Source organism: Meles meles, chromosome Y (genome assembly GCF_922984935.1).
Source record: "Meles meles chromosome Y, mMelMel3.1 paternal haplotype, whole genome shotgun sequence".
Taxonomy (NCBI): Eukaryota; Metazoa; Chordata; class Mammalia; order Carnivora; family Mustelidae; genus Meles; species Meles meles.
The window spans coordinates 12868416-12888389 of record NC_060088.1 but is presented as its reverse complement, the minus strand read 5'-3'; the positions used below and the strand labels follow the sequence as shown (position 1 = coordinate 12888389).

The 19974-nt window shown below is 41.0% G+C and overlaps 1 protein-coding gene across 2 annotated transcripts in view; it reads right to left on the bottom strand.

The window, feature by feature from the left end:
* LOC123935830 (lysine-specific demethylase 6A-like) overlaps positions 1–18785 on the bottom strand; it is a 183114-nt gene extending 164329 nt beyond the window's left edge. For both annotated transcript variants that reach the window (XM_045996635.1, XM_045996636.1), the window contains exons 1-3: positions 18334–18785; positions 18073–18136; positions 9804–9912 (exon numbers count right to left, since the gene is read on the bottom strand). In XM_045996635.1, the coding sequence (XP_045852591.1) occupies positions 9804–9912; positions 18073–18136; positions 18334–18485 (325 nt within the window). In that variant the 5' untranslated portion in view covers positions 18486–18785. The remainder of the gene's footprint in view (positions 1–9803; positions 9913–18072; positions 18137–18333) is intronic.
* Between the last annotated feature and the right edge of the window lie 1189 nt (positions 18786–19974).

Here is a 19974-nt window from a genome sequence, read left to right as displayed (position 1 = left end):
ACTTGTGATCTCTTTCTCTGTCAAATAAATAAATAAAATCTTTAAAAAGAAAAAAATTAGGGGCACCAGCGTGGCTCAGTGGGTCATGATCCTGTGGTCCTGGGATAGAGCCTCACCTCAGGCTCTCTGCTCAGCAGGGAGCCTGCTTCTCCCCACCCTTTCTCTCTGCCTGCCTCTCTGCCTACTTGTGATCTCTCAAATAAATAAAATCTTTAAAAAAAAAAAAATTTTTTTTAAATGCCCTCCAAGGGGCAACCTGGGTGGTTCAGTCGTTAAGCATCTGCCTTTGGCTCATATCATGTCCCCAGGGTTCAGGGGCTCAGGCTCCCCACTACACGGGAGGCCCGGCTTCTCTCTCTCCTAATCACCCTGTTTGGGTTCCACCTCTGACTGTCTCTTGCTCAAACAGAAAATAAAACCTTTAAAAATAATTTTAAAAAAATAAAATAAAATAAAAAACATGCCCCTCAAGCATAGTAAGGGCTGTCTAGTGCTCCAAGGTGTAAGGATACTATGAGCCTTTCAGAGAGCATAGATTTTGTTTGTTTTTAATTTTTTTTTAAGATTTTTATTTTTATTTTTTTGAGAGAGAGAGAGAGAGAGATCACAAGTAGGCAGAGAGGCGGGCAGAGAGGGGGCAGTAGGCTCCCAGCTGAGCGGAGAGCCGGATACAGGGGTCTATCCCTGAGATCATGACCTGAGCTGAAGACAGGGGATTAACCTACTCAGGTGCCCCTAATAAACTGTTTCTTGTTTAATAAAGCCAACTGGTGCACCAGCTGGCTTAGTTGGTTAAGTGTAAGACTCCTGATCTTCGGGTTGTGAGTTTAATAAGCCCCACACTAGGTAAAAATGAAATCTTTTTGGGGTGACTGGATGGCTCAGTCAGTTGAATGCCTGCCTTTGCCTCAGTTTGTAATGCCAGGGTCCTGGGATCCAAGCCCCACTCGGAGCTCCCTGCTCACTGGGGAGTCTGCCTCTCCCTTCGGCTTCTGTGCTCTCTCTACCTAATAAAATACATTTTTTTTAAAAGATTTTATTCCTTGGGGTGCCTGGGTGGCTCAGTGGGTTAAAGCCTCTGCTCAGGTCATGATCCCAGGGTCCTGGGATCAAGCCCCGCATCCGGCTCTCTGCTCGGCAGGGAGCCTGCCTCCCCCTCTCTCTGTGCCTGCCTCTCTTGTGATTTCTGCCTACTTGTGATTTCTGTCAAATAAATAAAATCTTAAAAAAAAGAAAATATTTTATTCCTTTATTTAACAGAGAGATAGAGAGCACAAGTAGGCAGAATGACAGGCACAGGGAGAGGGTGAAGCCAAATAGGGAGCCCGATGTTACGGTTCGATCCACCTAAGACAAAGGCGACACTTAATCAAGTGAGACATCCACGAGCCCCTCAAATAAATAAAATATTTATAAAAGAAAATAAAATAAGGGCACCTGGATGGTTCAGTGAGTTGGGGGTCTGCCTTTGGCTCAGGTCATGATCTTGGAGTCCTGGGACATAGCCCTGCATCAAGCTCCCTGCTGGACTCTTGGTTTTAGCTCAGGTCATGATCACAGGATTGAGCTCAGTGTGAAGTCAGTTTGAGATTCTCTCTCTCTCTCCCTGGCATACACACACTCTTTCTCCCTCTCTCAAATGTAGAAATAAAATCTTTTTTTTTTTTTTAAGATTTTAGATTTAAGATTTAGATAAAGATTTAAGATTAAGATTTAAGATTTTATTTATTTATTTGGCAGAGATTTATTTGGCAGAGAGAGATCACAAGTAGACAGAGAGGCAGGCAGAGAGAGAGGGAAGCAGGCTCCCCGCTGAGCAGAGAGCCCAATGCCAGGACCCTGAGATCATGACCTGAGCTGAAGGCAGCGACTTAACCCACTGAGCCACCCAGTCGCCCTAAATAAAATCTTTTTTTAAACTTAAAAATTAATTACCATAAAAAAGAATTCATTGCGTGTAATATATACATAAACTTGTCACATGACAGATACAAACACTATAGGTGTATACATACATGCATATACATATATACACAAATGTAAAACATACTTATGTATATATGCAACTACAGAGATGAAAAAAACACCTGCTTAGTTTTGGAAAAAAGAAACCCAAAGACCAATCACTGGAAAGGATTCATTTTAAGTTTATTTAAGTTTTTTATTTTATTTTATTTATTTATTTGATAGAGAGGGAGACAGCAAGAGAGGGAACACAAGCAGGGGGAGTGAGAAAGGGAGAAAGTAGCCTCCCGCTGAGCAGGGAGCCCGATATGAGGTTCATTCCAGAACCCTGGGATCATAACCTGAGCCAAAGGCAAATGCCCAATGACTGAGCCACCCAGGCACCCCTCATTTTATGTTTATATTTTTGTACTATATATCCCAGGACAGAGTATTATTCTACTCAAGACACACAAAAAGGCAGAGGTAAAGAAAACGCTCATCAAGCTTTTTGAGATAAAGGAAACTGAAGGACTTCATAAAAATCTGCTTTTTGTTTCTTTTCCTCCTTTCTTGCTAGGATCTGCACCCTCCACTTTACCTACCTCTCAGATGCAAACAGTGAATGTGCTTCTTGTAAGGGATCCCAAACCAAGACAAGGCTCTCTCCTTTCCTATCTTGAGTCTCCCAAACACTGTCTCTGTATCTTCAGTAAATTTTGCTTTCACCTCCTGCTATCTTAAGTTTGATTTCCATCTTGTGCTTGGGTTAGAGACTCTCTTGTCAGGGTCTGGGGGGACCCCCTCTGGGTCCCTGGACCTTGTCTGCCAGCATCATTTTAACATACACCATCAGTCACTTTTGGCATAGAACTTAGTCTCCCCATCAATGAATATACAAGAATCAAAGCACTGAAGCCAGTATTACCCAATAGCTAATTTACCACATGCTCAAACCTATCCTCACCAAGGAGAAAATAAAACTCCAATACAAACTGTCCTGGAAGGGGTGCCTGGGTGGCTCAGTGGGTTAAACCTCTGCCTTCGGCTCAGGTCATGATCTCAAGGTCCTGGGATCGAGCCCCGCATCAGGCTGTCTGCTCAGCAGGGAGCCTGCTTCCTCCTCTCTCTGCCTGCCTCTCTGCCTACTTGTGATCTCTCTGTCAAATAAATAAATAAAATCTTTAAAAAACAAACAAACAAACAAAAAACAAATTGTCCTGGAATATTTACCCACATCCCAGCCAAATACTATCATCTACACAAAATTTCCTCGTTTTTAAAAAAAATTTAACTAAATTATCAGCCTTAAAACTTCAAGAAATTAAAAACACTAATAATTAAATACAGGTAACAAAGGCAATCTCTTATGCAATTTCAATTATGGGATTTTTGTTATTTGCTCTCAAATTTATATTTAAAAATCCTAATTTTTAAGATTAAGAAAGTAATGTAACGGGACATCAACTACCTCCATTTTGACCTAAGTCTGTACTTTCTAACTGATTAAGTTCTTTTCAGATCACCTCTTCAAACGGGCAAATTCTGCAGGCAAAGCATCCTGTGATGGGAACCGAAATTACCCCCTCAAGCAACAAGGACTGCCTTGAGTCAGCAAAAACCCCATGACTGACCCCAAGATAATGATCGACATGACCCTTACTGCCCACCTGCATGTACCAACATTTTCCTCGTATAAACCTGGAAGCATTGGGGCGCCTGGGTGGCTCAGTGAGTTAAAGCCTCTGCCTTTGGCTCAAGTCATAATCTCAGGATCCTGGGATCAAGGCCCGCATCAGGCTCTCTGCTTAGCGGGGAGCCTGCTTCCACCTTTCTCTCTCTGGCTGCCTCTCTGCCTAGTTGTTATCTCTGTCTGTCAAATAAATAAATAAAATCTTTAAAACAAACAAACAAAAAACCTGGAAGCATTTTCAGCACTTTGGAAACATACTTTGTCTAGTCTTCCCAATGTCGACCTTTAGACAGGGAAACTGAAGGAACTCCATTCTTCCCTGGATTCTGCTCTTGCTCAGACCTGAATTCCCAATCCCAGTCTACTTATGCGTTGTATTGAAAATAACATATATCCTCCTTGTAAGGGACAAAGAGACAATGGTACCTTTAGAGCCTTCCAGCACAATAGATAACATCTAAGGAATTACGAGGAAGAGTTGTCATAAATGTTCTCCAAGACCAGGGACTACAAATACTCTGACTGTCAAGACCCCTTAGTTCAGGGAATGAATGATTTATGAAGGACACCTGAACCCTATCCTTGTTCTGACCAGCTCCTGGATACCTAAGAAGACACATGCACCAATCTACAATGGCAAAAAATCCCCAGGCCCCAAGTAAAGATGAGACTTATGCTCTTTTCCTTTCTGAGTCTCCAAGATGCTCCATGTTTATCTCTCAATCTCTCTCTGCATATATATATGCAGTAAATCATGCTTTCATCTCCTACTACCTTGTCTGATTTCCATTTTTTGTGAAAGGGGCCCTCTTGGGTAGTCCTCCAGGATCCTATGGGTCCTGGGACACAGCCTGGTGGCATTAGCCTCACACGTAAATTCTTTTGTTTCATTACTGGTGTCTGCCTTTAGATTCTGTCAGTGGTGTTCAGAAGAGGTTGTCTGCAACCCCCAGAGCCCAGGGCTCTTGCACCGTTGTGGCCCAGTTACCTTATGATTAAAATTATGGACAGGGGTGTTTAGGTGACTCATCAGTTAAGCATTTGTGTTTAGGTTAAGTCATGATGGCAACCACCTGGGATCGAGCCCCACATTGGCTTCCTGCTCAGCAGAGTCAGCTTCTCCCTTTCTCTCTCCCCTTCATCTCCTGCTCATGCTGGCTCTCTCTCAAATAAAATCTTAAAAAAAAATTATTTAAAAAGAGTGTTATTGTTAGTAAGAACTATGTACTGGAGTGAAACTCCTTTCTACCAGTCAAATTTTTGTTTAGCATTCATAAAGCTGCTGTATTACTACTACCCAATTTACAGAATAGGCAAAAGTCCAGGGAAACACAGAAATCTATTAATTTAAAACATTTCTTAAAAAAAAATTTTTGGGGGGGCGCCTGGGTGGCTCAGCGGGTTAAAGCCTCTGCCTTCAGCTCAGGTCATGATCTCAGGGTCTTGGGATCCAGCCCCGAATCGGGCTCTCTGCTCAGCAGGGAGCCTGCTTCCCTTCCTCTCTGCCTGCCTCTCTGCCTACTTGTGATCTTTCTCTGTCAGATAAATGAATAAAACCTTTAAAAAAAAAAAATTTTTTTTTCTAAATAATGAAGTTGCGTGTGGACTATAAATACACATTATGTGTCTCATATAGTATGCTATACTGTCTCAAACCAAAATAGCATTTCTGATTATCCACTGGCTTAAATTTTTTTTAATTTTTTTTCTCATTAATATATAATGTGAGATAACTGCGTCACAGGGTGCAAGAGCCCTGAAGTAGAGGTCAAAAGTAGAGGTCAGCTTTGATCAGTCTTTTTTTCTTTTCCTTTAAGATTTTGTTTATTTATCTGACAGAAAGAGATCACAAGTAGGCAGAGTAGCGGGGGGAGGCCGGGGAGCAGGCTTCCTGCTGAGCAGCCAGCCCGATGCAGGGCTCCATCCCAGGACCCTGAGATCACGACCTGAGCCGAACGCAGAGGCTTAACCCACCTGAGCCACCCAGCTGCCCCAGCATTCATCAGTCTTCACGTAACACCCATAACATGCCCTCCTTAATGTCCATCACCCAGTTACCCCATCTGTCTACCCTCCTCCCCAGTTATTGGCCTAGTTTATGACTGAGCACAAAATACAGCATCTTAAAATAGGACTCTTGGGCACAGTGATTCTGTTCACTATTTCTAGAAAGAGTTAATACAAAAAGACTCTTGGGCACAGTGATTCTGTTCACTGACTATTTCTACAAAAAAGGCTGCAAAAACATACTAGAAGTTAGAGTTACTCTTTTGTAAGGACAATTTACACTTAAATCTCCATTTGTGTCAACCTCTCAGTACAAGGAAGAGGAATCATAAATTTTTCTCAAGGTGGAAGGAACAAAAAATAACAGAACTTTCTCTTGCTTAAAGTGCTCTTCCTGGTCAACTTCCATAACTGGCCTTTTTCTTACCCATTATTTTATTTTTGCCTTTGGCTGACCTTAAGTTGGAGGCTTAGGGCTTTTCAAATAGTAACTTGCAGTTTTCCTGGGTATTTCCCCTACATACACTTAACATATACATATTAATAAACTTGTTTGTTTTTCTCTTTTTAAATCTTTTGCTATGGGAGGAAAGGATGTCATCTCAGTCAAGAAATCAGGTTAGAAGGAAAACTATTTTTCCTCCCTTGAACTTAATAAAAACGTACGGCACACAAGAACTCTGTTGCCAGAGCACCAAAGTAACATACCACCAACTCTTTAGTCTTAAAACAGTTATCCAACGGTTTCTGAACACATTTGCTGAAAATCTTAACATATCCATCCAACTTGGGGCGCCTGGGTGGCTCAGTGGATTAGGCCGCTGCCTTCGGCTCAGGTCATGATCTCAGGGTCCTGGGATCGAGCCCCGCATCGGGCTCTCTGCTCTGCAGGGAGCCTGCTTCCTCCTCTCTCTGCCTGCCTCTCTGCCTACTTGTGATCTCTCTCTCTGTCAAATAAATAAATTAAAAAAAAATCTTTAAAAAAAAAAAAAAAAAAAAACATATCCATCCAACTCAACCAAGATATTTACTACCAAAAATTTAACAGACTCTTACTTATAGGATGGTTTTTCTTTGATGTAGAGATTATCTGGTAAAGAGGAAAAGCATTTTCCAAAGTAATTTTTAACTAAATGAATGATGATCTTTGGCCAGCAGTGTAGAACTAGGAAAAACATATATCTTAAAAGGTTACCTCATTATTTACTTCCACTTCTTTCCTTTTTTTTTAAAGATTTTATTTATTTGACATAGAGAGATAGAGAGAGAGGGAACACCAGCACAGAGACCTGGAGAGGAAGAACCAGGATACTCACAGAACAGGACGATAGGATCATGACCTGAGCCAAAGGCAGATGCTTAATGACTGAAGCAGCCAGGCACTCCTAGCCCCCTTATTTCTGAGAAAAAAATACTCTAAATGAATGGGAGATGTTCTTCAAAGTTCAAACTTATACCTGATTATCTGTACTATTACATATAACATGATGAAGGTGGATTTTTAAGTATTTTCAAACTAAAATGGAAAACAAAATCAAGAACAAAAAAGAAATACCATTTGTGGGGCACCTGGGTGGCTCAGTGGGTTGAACCGCTGCCTTCTGCTCAGGTCACGATCTCAGAGTCCTGGGATCGAGTCCCGCATCGGGCTCTCTGCAGGGAGCCTGTCTCCCTCCCTCTCTCTCTCTCTCTGCCTGCCTCTCTGCCTACTTGTGATCTGTCTGTCAAATAAATAAATAAAATCTTTAAAAAAAAAAAAAAGAAAGAAAGAAATACCATTTGTGGGGCACCTGGGTAGCTCAGTGCGTTGAGCCTCTGCCTTCGGCTCAGGTCATGATATCAGGATCCTGGGATGAGCCCCACATAGTATCGGGCTCTCTGCTCAGCAGGGAACCTGCTTCCCTTCATCTCTCTGCTTGCCTCTTTGCCTACTTGTGATCTCTCTCTGAATCAAATAAATAAATAAAATCTTTAAAAAAAAAAAAGAAAGAAAGAAAGAAATACCATTTGTGGGGCACCTGGGTAGCTAAGTGCGTTGAGCCTCTGCCTTCGGCTCAGGTCATGATATCAGGATCCTGGGATGAGCCCCGCATAGTGTCGGGCTCTCTGCTCAGCAGGGAACCTGCTTCCCTTCATCTCTCTGCTTGCCTCTTTGCCTACTTGTGATCTCTCTCTGAATCAAATAAATAAAAAAAATCTTAAAAAAAAAAAAAAAAGAAATACCATTTGTGTTTGCAGAATAAAAATATATAAGAGCATCTCTGTCCCTGTTCTTGGCAGAGAGCTCCTAAAACATTCTGAATTTCCTGAGTCTAGGTAGGAGTGGTTTTGTTTTTCATTAGAAGCTCTTTCGTTCTCAACAGAATTTTTGCCAGAGACAACTTATGAATAGTCTCAATATGAAGCTGGGATGGTGGGGAAAATAATGCAAATTAAGCTCTATAATAAACTGCTGAACACTGGAATTAGAGGAGTTTATGAGATTCTGATTTGGTAAATACACCCCTGGTTTCTCAGAGAGAGAGAAATTCCTGAGCTCAGGATACTTCCATTCCTTGCCCTATATTCCTCTTCATTTGGCTGTTCATCTGTATCCTTTATAACATCTTTTATAATAAATTAACAAATGTTTCCCTGACATTTGTGAATCATTCTAATAAAATATCAAACCCAAGGAAAGGACTGTGGAACCCGTGATTTACAGAGTTGGTTAATAAGTAGCACATGTGGGTGCCTGGGTGGCTCAGGGGGTTAAGCCTCTGCCTTCGGCTCAGGTCATGGTCTCAGGGTCCTGGGATCGAGCCCCGCATCGGGCTCTCTGCTCAGCAGGGAGCCTGCTTTCCCCTCTCTCTCTGCCTGCCTATCTGCCTACTTGTGATCTCTTTCTCTGTGTCAAATAAATAAATAAAATATTAAAAAAAAAAAAAATAAGTAGCGCATGTAACAACCCTGATTCTCAACTGGTATCTGAAATGGAGCTGTCATATACAAGTAACTCCTTTACCCATGGGAACTGTAACATCTCCAGGTATATAAGGTCAGAACTGAGTTAAATTTTTAAGACACTTCTGAAAATTAAGAACTGCTTTGCTCGTGTTGGAAAACTCTCCAGACTTACTCTTTCTAGTATGTCCACATTTGTACTTATAGACAAAGTTATCAAACTAGATAATTAGGTTACCAATCAAGATTTTAAAGAACACATGGGACGCCTGGGTGGCTCAGTTGGTTAATCCCCTGCCTTTGGCTTGGCTCAGGTCATGATCACAGGGTGCTGGGATCGAGTCCCACATCAGCTCCTTGCTCGGCAGGAAGCCGGCTTCTCTCTCCAACTCTGCCTGACACTCTGTCTGCCTGTGCACTCGCTCTCTCTGTGACAAATAAATAAATAAATAAATAAAATCTTAAAAAAAAAAAAAAAAGAAAAAAAAAGATCTTAACAAGGATTTTCACAAGAACAAGCAAAATACCCATCTACACTGTAAGCTGTTAAGAGTTTTATGGAATGGGGGCGCCTGGGTGGCTCAGTGGATTGAGCCGCTGCCTTCGGCTCGGGTCATGATCTCAGGGTCCTGGGATCGAGTCCCGCATCGGGCTCTCTGCTCAGCGGAGAGCCTGCTTCCCTTCCTCTCTCTCTGCCTGCCTTTCTTGTGATTTCTGTCAAAGTAAATAAATAAAATCTTTAAAAAAAAAAAAAAAAGAGTTTTATGGAATGGGGGTGCCTGGGTGGCTTAGTGAGTTAATCATCTGTCTCTGGCTCAGATTGTATCTCAGGGTCCTGGGATGGAGTCCCACATCAAGCTCCCTGCTCAGTGGGGAGTCTGCTTCTCCCTCTGCCTGCTGTTCTCCATTTTGTGCAGGCTCGCTCTCTCAGGCTCTCTCTCTCTTGCTGACAAATGAATAAAATCTTAAAAAAAAGAAAGTTTTATGGAATGATCAAAATTACTATTTACAGAAAATTACATAAAATTTCACATTTCTACCTACTCTACTTTCTTTCTCATTATCTAATGTATTTAGATACATTAAAACAGATAGATTAAAAACAGTAGCAAATTGTCTGTGACAAAAAAATGAAAACAATTTATCCAAGACCAAACATAAAAAACAATCTGCATACATAAATCAAACCGAACTTTTATAAAAGAAAAATTATTACCTTTTGGATAATCTTCCAATAAAAGGTTGAAGTGACCTAATTGACAAAAGAAATCAGATTCCACTTTTCCTTCAGCTTTTAAGATTAAAGATTCGTAGCAGCGAACAGCCTAGAAATGAAAAATATAAGCATTAAGAGAAAAGAAATATAACTGCATCCTTCTTGAGATAATGTGTATTTGTAAGAAATTGCTCTAGTTGCGCCTGGGTGGCTCAGTAGGTTAAAGCCTCTATCTTCAGCTCAGGTCATGATCCCAGGGTTCTGGCATCCAGCTCTCTACTCAGCAGGGAGCCTGCTTCCTCCTCTTTCTCTCTGCCTGCCTCTCTGCCTACTTATGCTCTCTATCAAATAAATAAAATCTTAAAACAAAACAAAAAAAAGATTGCTCTAGAAATGAAAGGAATCAATATGTCACTTCTACCACAAACTAATGATTCAATTCCCGAGAAGCAGCTTTTTTAGAATTTATTAATTAATGGAACCATCACTTATGATCTAGGTGCTTTCCCTTACAAAAATGGGGGGAAAGACTTGCCAAACATGTAATATAGGAGCTCCTTAATGACTTTTTAATGAGTTGGAGATCTGAATAATTACTTTGGTCTTTGTTCATAAAAAACACTACTTTCAAAGAGGCATGAGGAAAAATGACTAATGCATCAGTAACCAGTGACAGCCTGTGATTTTCAAATTTTGGAATGTGGCAAGTTCAAACTGAGATGTACTGTAATTTGACAACAGATGTCAGAAAGACTTTATGTATAAAAAAGGTATAAAATATTCACTTACTAAGGGGTACCTGGATGGCTCAGTTGGTAAAGCATCAAAGTTCAGGTCATGATCCCAGAGTCCTGGGATCTGCCCCACATTGGCCTCCCAGCTTGGTAAGGAACCTGCTTATCCTTCTGCTCTCCCTTTCCCCACCTTGTGTGGGCTCTCACTCCCGCCTCTCCAATAAATAAATAAAATCTTTTAAAAAAATTCACTAATAGGGCACCTGGGTGGCTCAGCAGGTTAAAGCCTCTGCCTTCAACTCTGGTCATGATCCCAGGGTCCTGGGAATAGAGCCCCACATTGACTCTCTGCTCAGCAGGAAGCCTGCCCCCTGCCCCCCTGCCCCCCAGTGCCTACTTGTGATTACTTGTGATCTCTGTCTGGCAAATAAATGAATAAAATTAAAAAAAAAAAAAATTCACGGGGCGCCTGGGTGGCTCAGTGGATTAAGCCACTGCCTTCAGCTCAGGTCATGATCTCAGGGTCCTGGGATCGAGTCCCACATCGGGCTCTCTGCTCCGCAGGGAGCCTGCTTCCTCCTCTCTCTCTGCCTGCCTCTCTGCCTACTTGTGATCTCTCTCTCTGTCAAATACATAAATAAAAAATCTTAAAAAAAAAAATTCACTAATAACAAAGTAAAGTAACTTTGATATTTGATTAAATAAATTATTAACTTTATCCATTTCTTTTTATTATTTTTATTTTTACTTTTTCTTTTTTTTCCTTTAAAATTTTATTTATTTATTTAACGGAGAGATAAAAAGCCAGAGAGCCAGAGAGATAAAAAACCCAAGCAAGGCAATGGCAGAGGGAGAGGGAGAAGCAGGCCTCTCCACTGCATAGGGAACTTGATGGCAGGGCAATCCCAGCCTCTGGGATGATGACCAGAGCTAAAGGAAGATGCTTAAGCATCTGAACCACCTAGGCATCCCTTAGTAACTTTTTCTATTTTGCAATTTAAAATTACATATAATGAAAAATTCATGCATCACAATACATTTCTACTGGATAGGATAGCTATCGTTTGTAATAATCACTGTTTTTGCGAAGAAATTACAATAACTTTTAGACTAATAAATGTATATAGTATATTTAATATATATACTATGTTTCAACTGTTTTCTCCTAATCTTATTTCAAACATACTAATATTAACATTATCTCAGCCCAACACACACATACACATAGCCTCTTGTACTTTTTAAGAGAGAAAAATAATAAAGAGTCCAATCTTTTTGAACTTAAGTTTGCAGAAGGAAGAAATGAAGATTTTGCACTAAAACATCTCAAAGAACAACTTTCTAGAGTTTCTCCAGAGTTATCAGTAACCACAGGTGATCTCAGAAGCTTAACAATCAAAAACCTGATATAGGGGCGCCTGGGTGGCTCAGTGGGTTAAGCCTCTGCCTTCGGCTCAGGTCAAGATCCCAGGGTCCTGGGGTCGAGCCCCGCATCGGGCTCTCTGCTCACAGGGAGCCTGCTTCCTCCTCTCTCTCTCTGCCTGCTTCTCTTCCTACTTGTGATCTCTGTCTGTCAAATAAGTAAATAAAATCTAAAAAAAAAAAAAAAAAAAAAAAAAAATTAAAAAAAAAAAAAGAAGAAAAAAAAAAAAAAAACCTGATATAAAAATTTTAATCTTAAGGGGCGCCTGGGTGGCTCACTGGGTTAAGCCGCTGCCTTCGGCTCAGGTCATGATCTCAGGGTCCTGGGATCGAGTCCCACATCGGGCTCTCTGCTCAGCAGCGAGCCTGCTTCCCTCTCTCTCTCTCTGCCTGCCTCTCTGTCTACTTGTGATCTCTCTCTGTCAAATAAATAAATCTTAAAAAAGAAAAAAAGAAAAAAAAAATTTTAATCTTAAGATAACTGTTGTTTGCTTAGCACACAACAAGGACTTAGCATTTCTTTACATTGCACTTCAAAAAAACCAAGCTCTCCTTCAAAATGTTTCAATCTTCCTAATAAAAAAAAATCCTAATTAAGTCCCTTATGTGATACATTTAGAGTAACCACAACAAAAGAAATACATACAATTAGGTGTATACTCTGGGTCTAGTCCCAGGAATACTCCTGGGTATGGTGCTCTGAAAAAGCAACTAAGGTCAAATATCTTTCCCTGACCCCAAAAAAAAAAAAAAAAAGGATTAACTTCTCAGTAAAATAAAAGACTTCCTCAGCAATTCTGCTGGGATGAGAAAATGTGCTGTGGGTCAGAGCCCCCATATAAAGTATCTTAATTTTTTTGCTTCCTCCTGTAAAATAATCTTCTTTGATGAAAACACATTCCAAGGGGTGCCTAGGTGGTTCAGTGGGTTAAATAAGGCCTCTGCCTTCAGCTCAGGTCATCCCCACATCAGGCTCTCTACTCAACAGAAAACCTGCTTCCCCACTCTCTCTGCCTGCCTCTCTGCCAACTTGTGATCTCTGTCTGTCAAGTAAATAAATAAAATCTTAAAAAAATAAATAAATAAAATAAAAATTAAAAAACCACATTCCAAAACTAGAGGGAAAAAATATATGTATGTCACACACAGCATTAATACTTCTAAAAGTTTAGGGGGGCCTGGGTGGCTCACTGGGTTAAGGCCTCTGCCTTCAGCTCAGCTCATGATCCTGGCATTCTGGGATCCAGCCAGCGTCAGGCTCTCTGCTCAGCAGGGAGCCGGCTTCCCTCTCTCTCTGCCTGCCTCTCTGCCTACTTGTGTTCTCTCTGTCAAATAAATAAATAAAACCTCTAAAAAAAATTAAAAAAAAAAACAACAAAACTTCTAAAAGTTTAAAGATACCTCATTAATAAAGCTCTTCTGAGGTGACTCAGTTATCCGTACAATAAAATTTAAAAGAAGGGGCACATGTGACTTAGTCCATGGAGGATCCAACTCCTGGGTTTCAGCTCAGGTCATGATCTCAGAGTCAAGTCTGGAGGCAGCTTCAAGCTCTGTGGGGAGTCTGCTCAGGATTCTCTCTCCCTATCCCTCTCCCCCAGCTGTCCTGTGATCTTTCTTAAAATAAATAAAATCTTAAAAAAAAAAAAAGATTTAAAAGAGAATTGCTTTCAGTTATCATTCTGTTAGCTATCTACATATACATAAACACCAAATTATAACCATGAAAATACTGAAAATCTCAATATATACTTAGATCCCAGAAATTACTATCATTTGGAGGTAACAAAATTTCAAGATCCTTTCTTATCCAAGTACCTGTAGTTCTATCTGGCAGATGGTTAGAAGAAAAAATACAAGAGCACCTGGGTGGTTCAGTCAGTTAAGCACCTGCCTTCAACTCAGGTCAGGATCCTGGAGTCCCAGGATCCAGTTCCACCTTGGCCTCCCCACTCAATGGGAAATCTGCTTCTCCCTCTGCTCTTCACCCTACTCCTGCGTGCTCTCTCTCAAATAAAAAATAAATTAAAAAAAAAAAAAAAAAGAATACAAGATACAAAACTTATTGCTTTATAATACCTGAAACTACAGACTACCAAAACGGACTTGTATTAGAGAACAAACTTACGTTGCCAGAATGGAGAAAATGGGTGAAGGAGTGGGAGGTACAGGTTTCCAGTTACAGAATAAGTAATAGGAATGAAAGTTACAGCAATAAGAATATAATGAATCGTATTGTAATAGTGCTGTATGAGGACTACGTATATATATATTTTTCCTTTCTTTAATAGAGATCCAGGGTAAAGGCTAAATGTTGGTTCTTTAACTGTTCTATTCATACAGGTTTTCTGCATGTTTGAATTTACACTACTCTGAACTTACCCACAGTTCACTGTCCACAGTTTCCATTACCTATGGTCAATTGCACTCTGTACGCCGGAAGATCAAGAGTAGTCTATACCACTCACCTTCCTGCATCTTATCGCATAGCATATATCATCTCATCATCACAAGAATGGTGAGTACAGCAGAACATATTTTGAAAGACCACATTCAAATAATTTTTGAGAACACCGATAAAGTATTTTCTTTTACTACTAGTTATTGCTATTAATCTCTTAGTGTGCCTGATCTAGACCTTAAAATCTGTTTTAGGTGTATGTGTATGGTAATACATAGGGTATGGTACCATCCGTGGTTTCAGGCATCCACTGGGCATTCTGGAATAGATGAAATGACACTACCACATACCAAAATAAAAATGTAAACAAATGAATGAAATGTAAAAACTGATAATATGGAATGACTTGAATTTTAGTCGACAGAGATGGTCTTTCTGCTACTATGAAAGACAGGGAAATAATATGAGAAGTAAAAAAGTTATGGTTGAAGAAAAAGCTTTTAAGACTACACTAAAATAATTTCAAACTTTACATTAATAAAACAATAAATTTCACATTTTAAAGGTAATATAAGCATTTTAAATAAATCCCTAATTTTTTAAAGGTATTGTTTATTTGAGAGAGCAAGCAGAAGCTGAGGGAGGAAGAAAGGGGCAGACTTCCTGCTGAGGAGGGAATCCCATGTGGGACTCAATCCCACAGCCATCCTCAGTGAGTATCCTGGTTCTTCCTCTCCAGGTCTCTGTGCTGGTGTTCCCTCTCTCTCTATCTCTCTATGTCAAATAAATAAAATCTTTAAAAAAAAAGGAAAGAAGTGGAAGTAAATAATGAGGTAACCTTTTAAGATATATGTTTTTCCTAGTTCTACACTGCTGGCCAAAGATCATCATTCATTTAGTTAAAAATTACTTTGGAAAATGCTTTTCCTCTTTACCAGATAATCTCTACATCAAAGAAAAACCATCCTATAAGTAAGTCTGTTAAATTTTTGGTAGTAAATATCTTGGTTGAGTTGGATGGATATGTTAAGATTTTCAGCAAATGTGTTCAGAAACCGTTGGATAACTGTTTTAAGACTAAAGAGTTGGTGGTATGTTACTTTGGTGCTCTGGCAACAGAGTTCTTGTGTGCCGTACGTTTTTATTAAGTTCAAGGGAGGAAAAATAGTTTTCCTTCTAACCTGATTTCTTGACTGAGATGACATCCTTTCCTCCCATAGCAAAAGATTTAAAAAGAGAAAAACAAACAAGTTTATTAATATGTATATGTTAAGTGTATGTAGGGGAAATACCCAGGAAAACTGCAAGTTACTATTTGAAAAGCCCTAAGCCTCCAACTTAAGGTCAGCCAAAGGCAAAAATAAAATAATGGGTAAGAAAAAGGCCAGTTATGGAAGTTGACCAGGAAGAGCACTTTAAGCAAGAGAAAGTTCTGTTATTTTTTGTTCCTTCCACCTTGAGAAAAATTTATGATTCCTCTTCCTTGTACTGAGAGGTTGACACAAATGGAGATTTAAGTGTAAATTGTCCTTACAAAAGAGTAACTCTAACTTCTAGTATGTTTTTGCAGCCTTTTTTGTAGAAATAGTCAGTGAACAGAATCACTGTGCCCAAGAGTCTTTTTGTATTAACTCTTTCTAGAAATAGTGAACAGAATCACTGTGCCCAAGAGTCCTATTTTAAGATGCTGTATTTTGTGCTCAGTCATAAACTAGGCCAATAACTGGGGAGGAGGGTAGACAGATGGGGTAACTGGGTGATGGACATTAAGGAGGGCATGTTATGGGTGTTACGTGAAGACTGATGAATGCTGGGGCAGCTGGGTGGCTCAGGTGGGTTAAGCCTCTGCGTTCGGCTCAGGTCGTGATCTCAGGGTCCTGGGATGGAGCCCTGCATCGGGCTGGCTGCTCAGCAGGAAGCCTGCTCCCCCGCCTCTCCCCCCCCCCCACTCTGCCTACTTGTGATCTCTTTCTGTCAGATAAATAAACAAAATCTTAAAAGAAAAGAAAAAAATACTGATGAAAGCTGACCTCTACCTCTGACCTCTAACCAGTGATATATTATACGTTAATGAGAAAAAAATTTTAAATATAACATTTAAAATTTAAAACCTTTAAATATAAATGTACATTTAAAATTTTAAATGTAGCAGTACTGCTTTCATTCTACCATACTGAGTTTCACATTGGGGCTGACCTTTTTAAAGAAGTAATTATATACCTGATGAATGTACTGAAATTACTTAAAAATTATTACAATTCAGTTTCTGGCCATTAGTTACCATGAAAACTACTAAATACAAAAATGAGGGGCACCTGGGTGGCTCAGTGGGTTAAAGCCGCTGCCTTCGGCTCAGGTCATGATCTCAGGGTCCTGGGATCGAGCCCCACATCGGGCTCTCTGCTCCGCAAGGAGCCTGCTTCCTCCTCTCTCTCTGCCTGTCTCTCTGCCTGCTTGTGATCTCTCTCTCTGTCAAATAAATAAATAAAATCTTTAAAAAAATAAATAAATAAATACAAAAATGAGATTGTGGGTTGCAGGATCATGATTATGGGAATTCAAACTACAAACAAAAACACAGGGAAGAAATATATCTTTAAAAGTATTTAATACTTCCTTCACAATTGCAGCATCAACTAATCAAATTCATAGTTAACCTGCTTTACATAGAAAATATGTAATGGAAGGTATCTGTTGCACACAGACCAACTTTCATGGTGCCAGGTGACAGCCGACATTTTAGATAGATTTTGCTCAGGAAATGAGAAATGAGAGAGAAGGAAACTGCATGGCTTTTGTGCAGCAGCTTATATAAGAGTAACAACATGCGCTACAGGTTGATGGGTGTATTATCTAGACTTACAAATATAATCTGAAACTTGAGAACTATACTAATTGTACTTTTAAATAATAGTGGCTTTTACTAATAAGCACCATCAAACTACACCAGCTGATAGCAAGGCCTACTTACTGCTTTTATTTCCCTGTTTGTATCTCTTCCCTTTCCCAAAGCTCCCCCCCCCCCCCCCCCCCCCCCGCTTCCTTTCTCCTCCCTCTATTTCCCGCCATCTTGGGCGACAGGAGCAGCCATTAACTAAAGGGCAGTGCCAACAACTTTTCACACAAATAAAGAGGGAATCCTCCGTGGTTTCTATCAGAGACAGGAAAGAGGACTCCAAAAAAAATTCCAGATACCTACAATCGCATTCACAGCAGTGTTTTCGTAGCTTTCAAACAAGTAAACAACTTAAGGTCACATGCAAATCAATATTCACACGTTAAATACGAAATACAAACTCTACACGGCTGTAAAGTAACTTTCATTTACTCTTCTTGAAACTAGGGATATAAGTAGCGTGCCAAACGTGCAGTAAAAATTACATCACAAGTCAACCACCAGGAGGAAAGTAATACGTAAGTAGGAAATTTTTAGAAATGCTTACATTCATTATAATGTGATACTAGGATTCAGAAATTTCCTAACCAAAACGCTGTGAAATAACTGTTGAGCGGAGCACCAGAACGCCACCGTATCGACCACTCAAACTACAAAATAACATTTCATAAGTCCGTTAGCAAGATATACTGAATGAGAGAAAAGCAAAAAGATGCTTTTCTTTCGCATCCACAGGGGCGTTGATTGGTCTCGGAGACAGTGGGTGCAGGAAGCCTGCAAGTTTAGGAATGAAAGTCTCAGCCTGCTATTGCCTACCTTGCCCAAAAGGGTTTTCGTCCTAGCGCCATCTTCATGAAGCCTCACGAACCCGAAGAGACGGCTGTAGAAAGAAATACAGACAGCTCGTTAACACTCCGGGAAAGCCACTGCCGAGCCCAAGGCCTCGGTAGCGGAGGCCGCCTGCATAGCGCGGAGATAAGCACCCAATTGCTACCATTAAGCAAGCTGTACTTGGGCCTCCCAGGAGAGCGGCGACAGCCGGTGCGAAATCAGCTGAAAGAATGAAGTCGAACATACCTGTCCAATCCATCGAGCGCCTCCCTCTCTTCTGCTGTCAGGCCAGAGGACCCCTCCTTGCTCTCGCCGCTCTCTTTTCCCGCCGCCATTTTCTTTCCCTCATCACCGAAAACGGCGGCGGCGGTATCGAGAGATACTTCGCAGGATTTCATGAGCACACAACAAATGTAAAATCCAACGCCGAAACCCACCACCACCCAGTGAAGAGCTCGAAAAGATGCCTTCGTCGCGTAAACCTGGCACAACAACTTTATCGCGCTGCCCCCTACACCCCGGGTGACGGCGACGAAAAATCCCAAGATGATGGCAAGAGCAGTGGATGCCAGGGTTGCGGGGCTCGGCTACGGAATCACATCGCGAAATAGGCGGAGACAGCAGGAGAAGCGGAAGCTCGCAGTAAAGGGAGTATTTCCTAGAATCTCAAACTTCGCCAGCACCAGCACAAAGTTGTAATTGTGTCACAGGACGAAACCCAAATCTCCGTGACGCTCTTTTCTCCCGCCCCAAAGTAGGCACGGCCAATTGACGTGACCGGTTCGTGTCACATGACCTTTGTTGACGCACGTCTGTTTAGGTTCCACTGAACTTGCTAGCTGCCTCAGCCCCGCCCACATGGCGTTCCTCTACCAGGGGACAGGAGAGCTGTCAATTCGGACACGTTATTGGTTGATAGACACGTCTATCAGGGAAAACGTAATCACCAGACGCAGACAACTCTTGGGTAGTGCTGGTAAAGTAATCTCTGATAGTAGGAGGGGGTAGACGTAGGGTCTTTGTTTTTGTCTGGAGCAAAGATGGCTAAATTAGGAAGCCGATGGGGACCGTGAAATCCCGCAGTTGTTCTACAAATGCGAATGCTCGCGAAAGATGCAGGGATATCTTTTATGTGCTTTGCAATTCAGGACCTGTGTGGTTGGTGGGCTCTTCCAGGGTATTGTATTCGTAGGTAGTGCATGGCACTGAACCTCGTCAACTGCGGAAGAGTCAAGCACTTTTGGCCCTTCTGGAAATAACGGCGCACGACTCCCTGTCTCGCTACCATTTCTCAACCACCTGGAAAGAGAAGAGGTAAAGATCTGGAAGCCTCAGAATAAAGAATCGTTTCGGGGCGCCTGGGTGGCTCAGTGGTTTAAGCCGCTGCCTTCGGCTCAGGTCATGATCTCAGGGTCCTGGGATCCAGTCCCGCATCGGGCTCTCTGCTCAGCAGGGAGCCTGCTTCCCTCTCACTCTCTCTGCCTGCCTCTCTGCCTACTTGTATCTCTCTCTGTCAAATAAATAAATGAAATCTTTAAAAAAATAGAAAAATAAAGAATCGTTTCTTTCCGGGGTTTTCTTTCCTGAATTCTCCAGATGTTCTCTTGATGACAGTTTTGCACACCTTGTATTTATCAATTCATTTGTATCTAAGGAAAATACCAAATTGAGCTAAACTGCCAGATGTTGGTAGTGTTAACCGTGAAAGTGAAAGTCAATAGCAGAGCATTGCAATTCAGAACATGCAGCTTAGAGCAAAACTATAGCCAAGTCCAACAAACAAAGGGGAAGACATTTTATGAAAAAAAGAATATTCAGAATAATTATTTTGAGTGAAAGTCCTTTAGAAAAAAGAGACTGGGGGCGCCTGGGTGGTTCAGTGGGTTA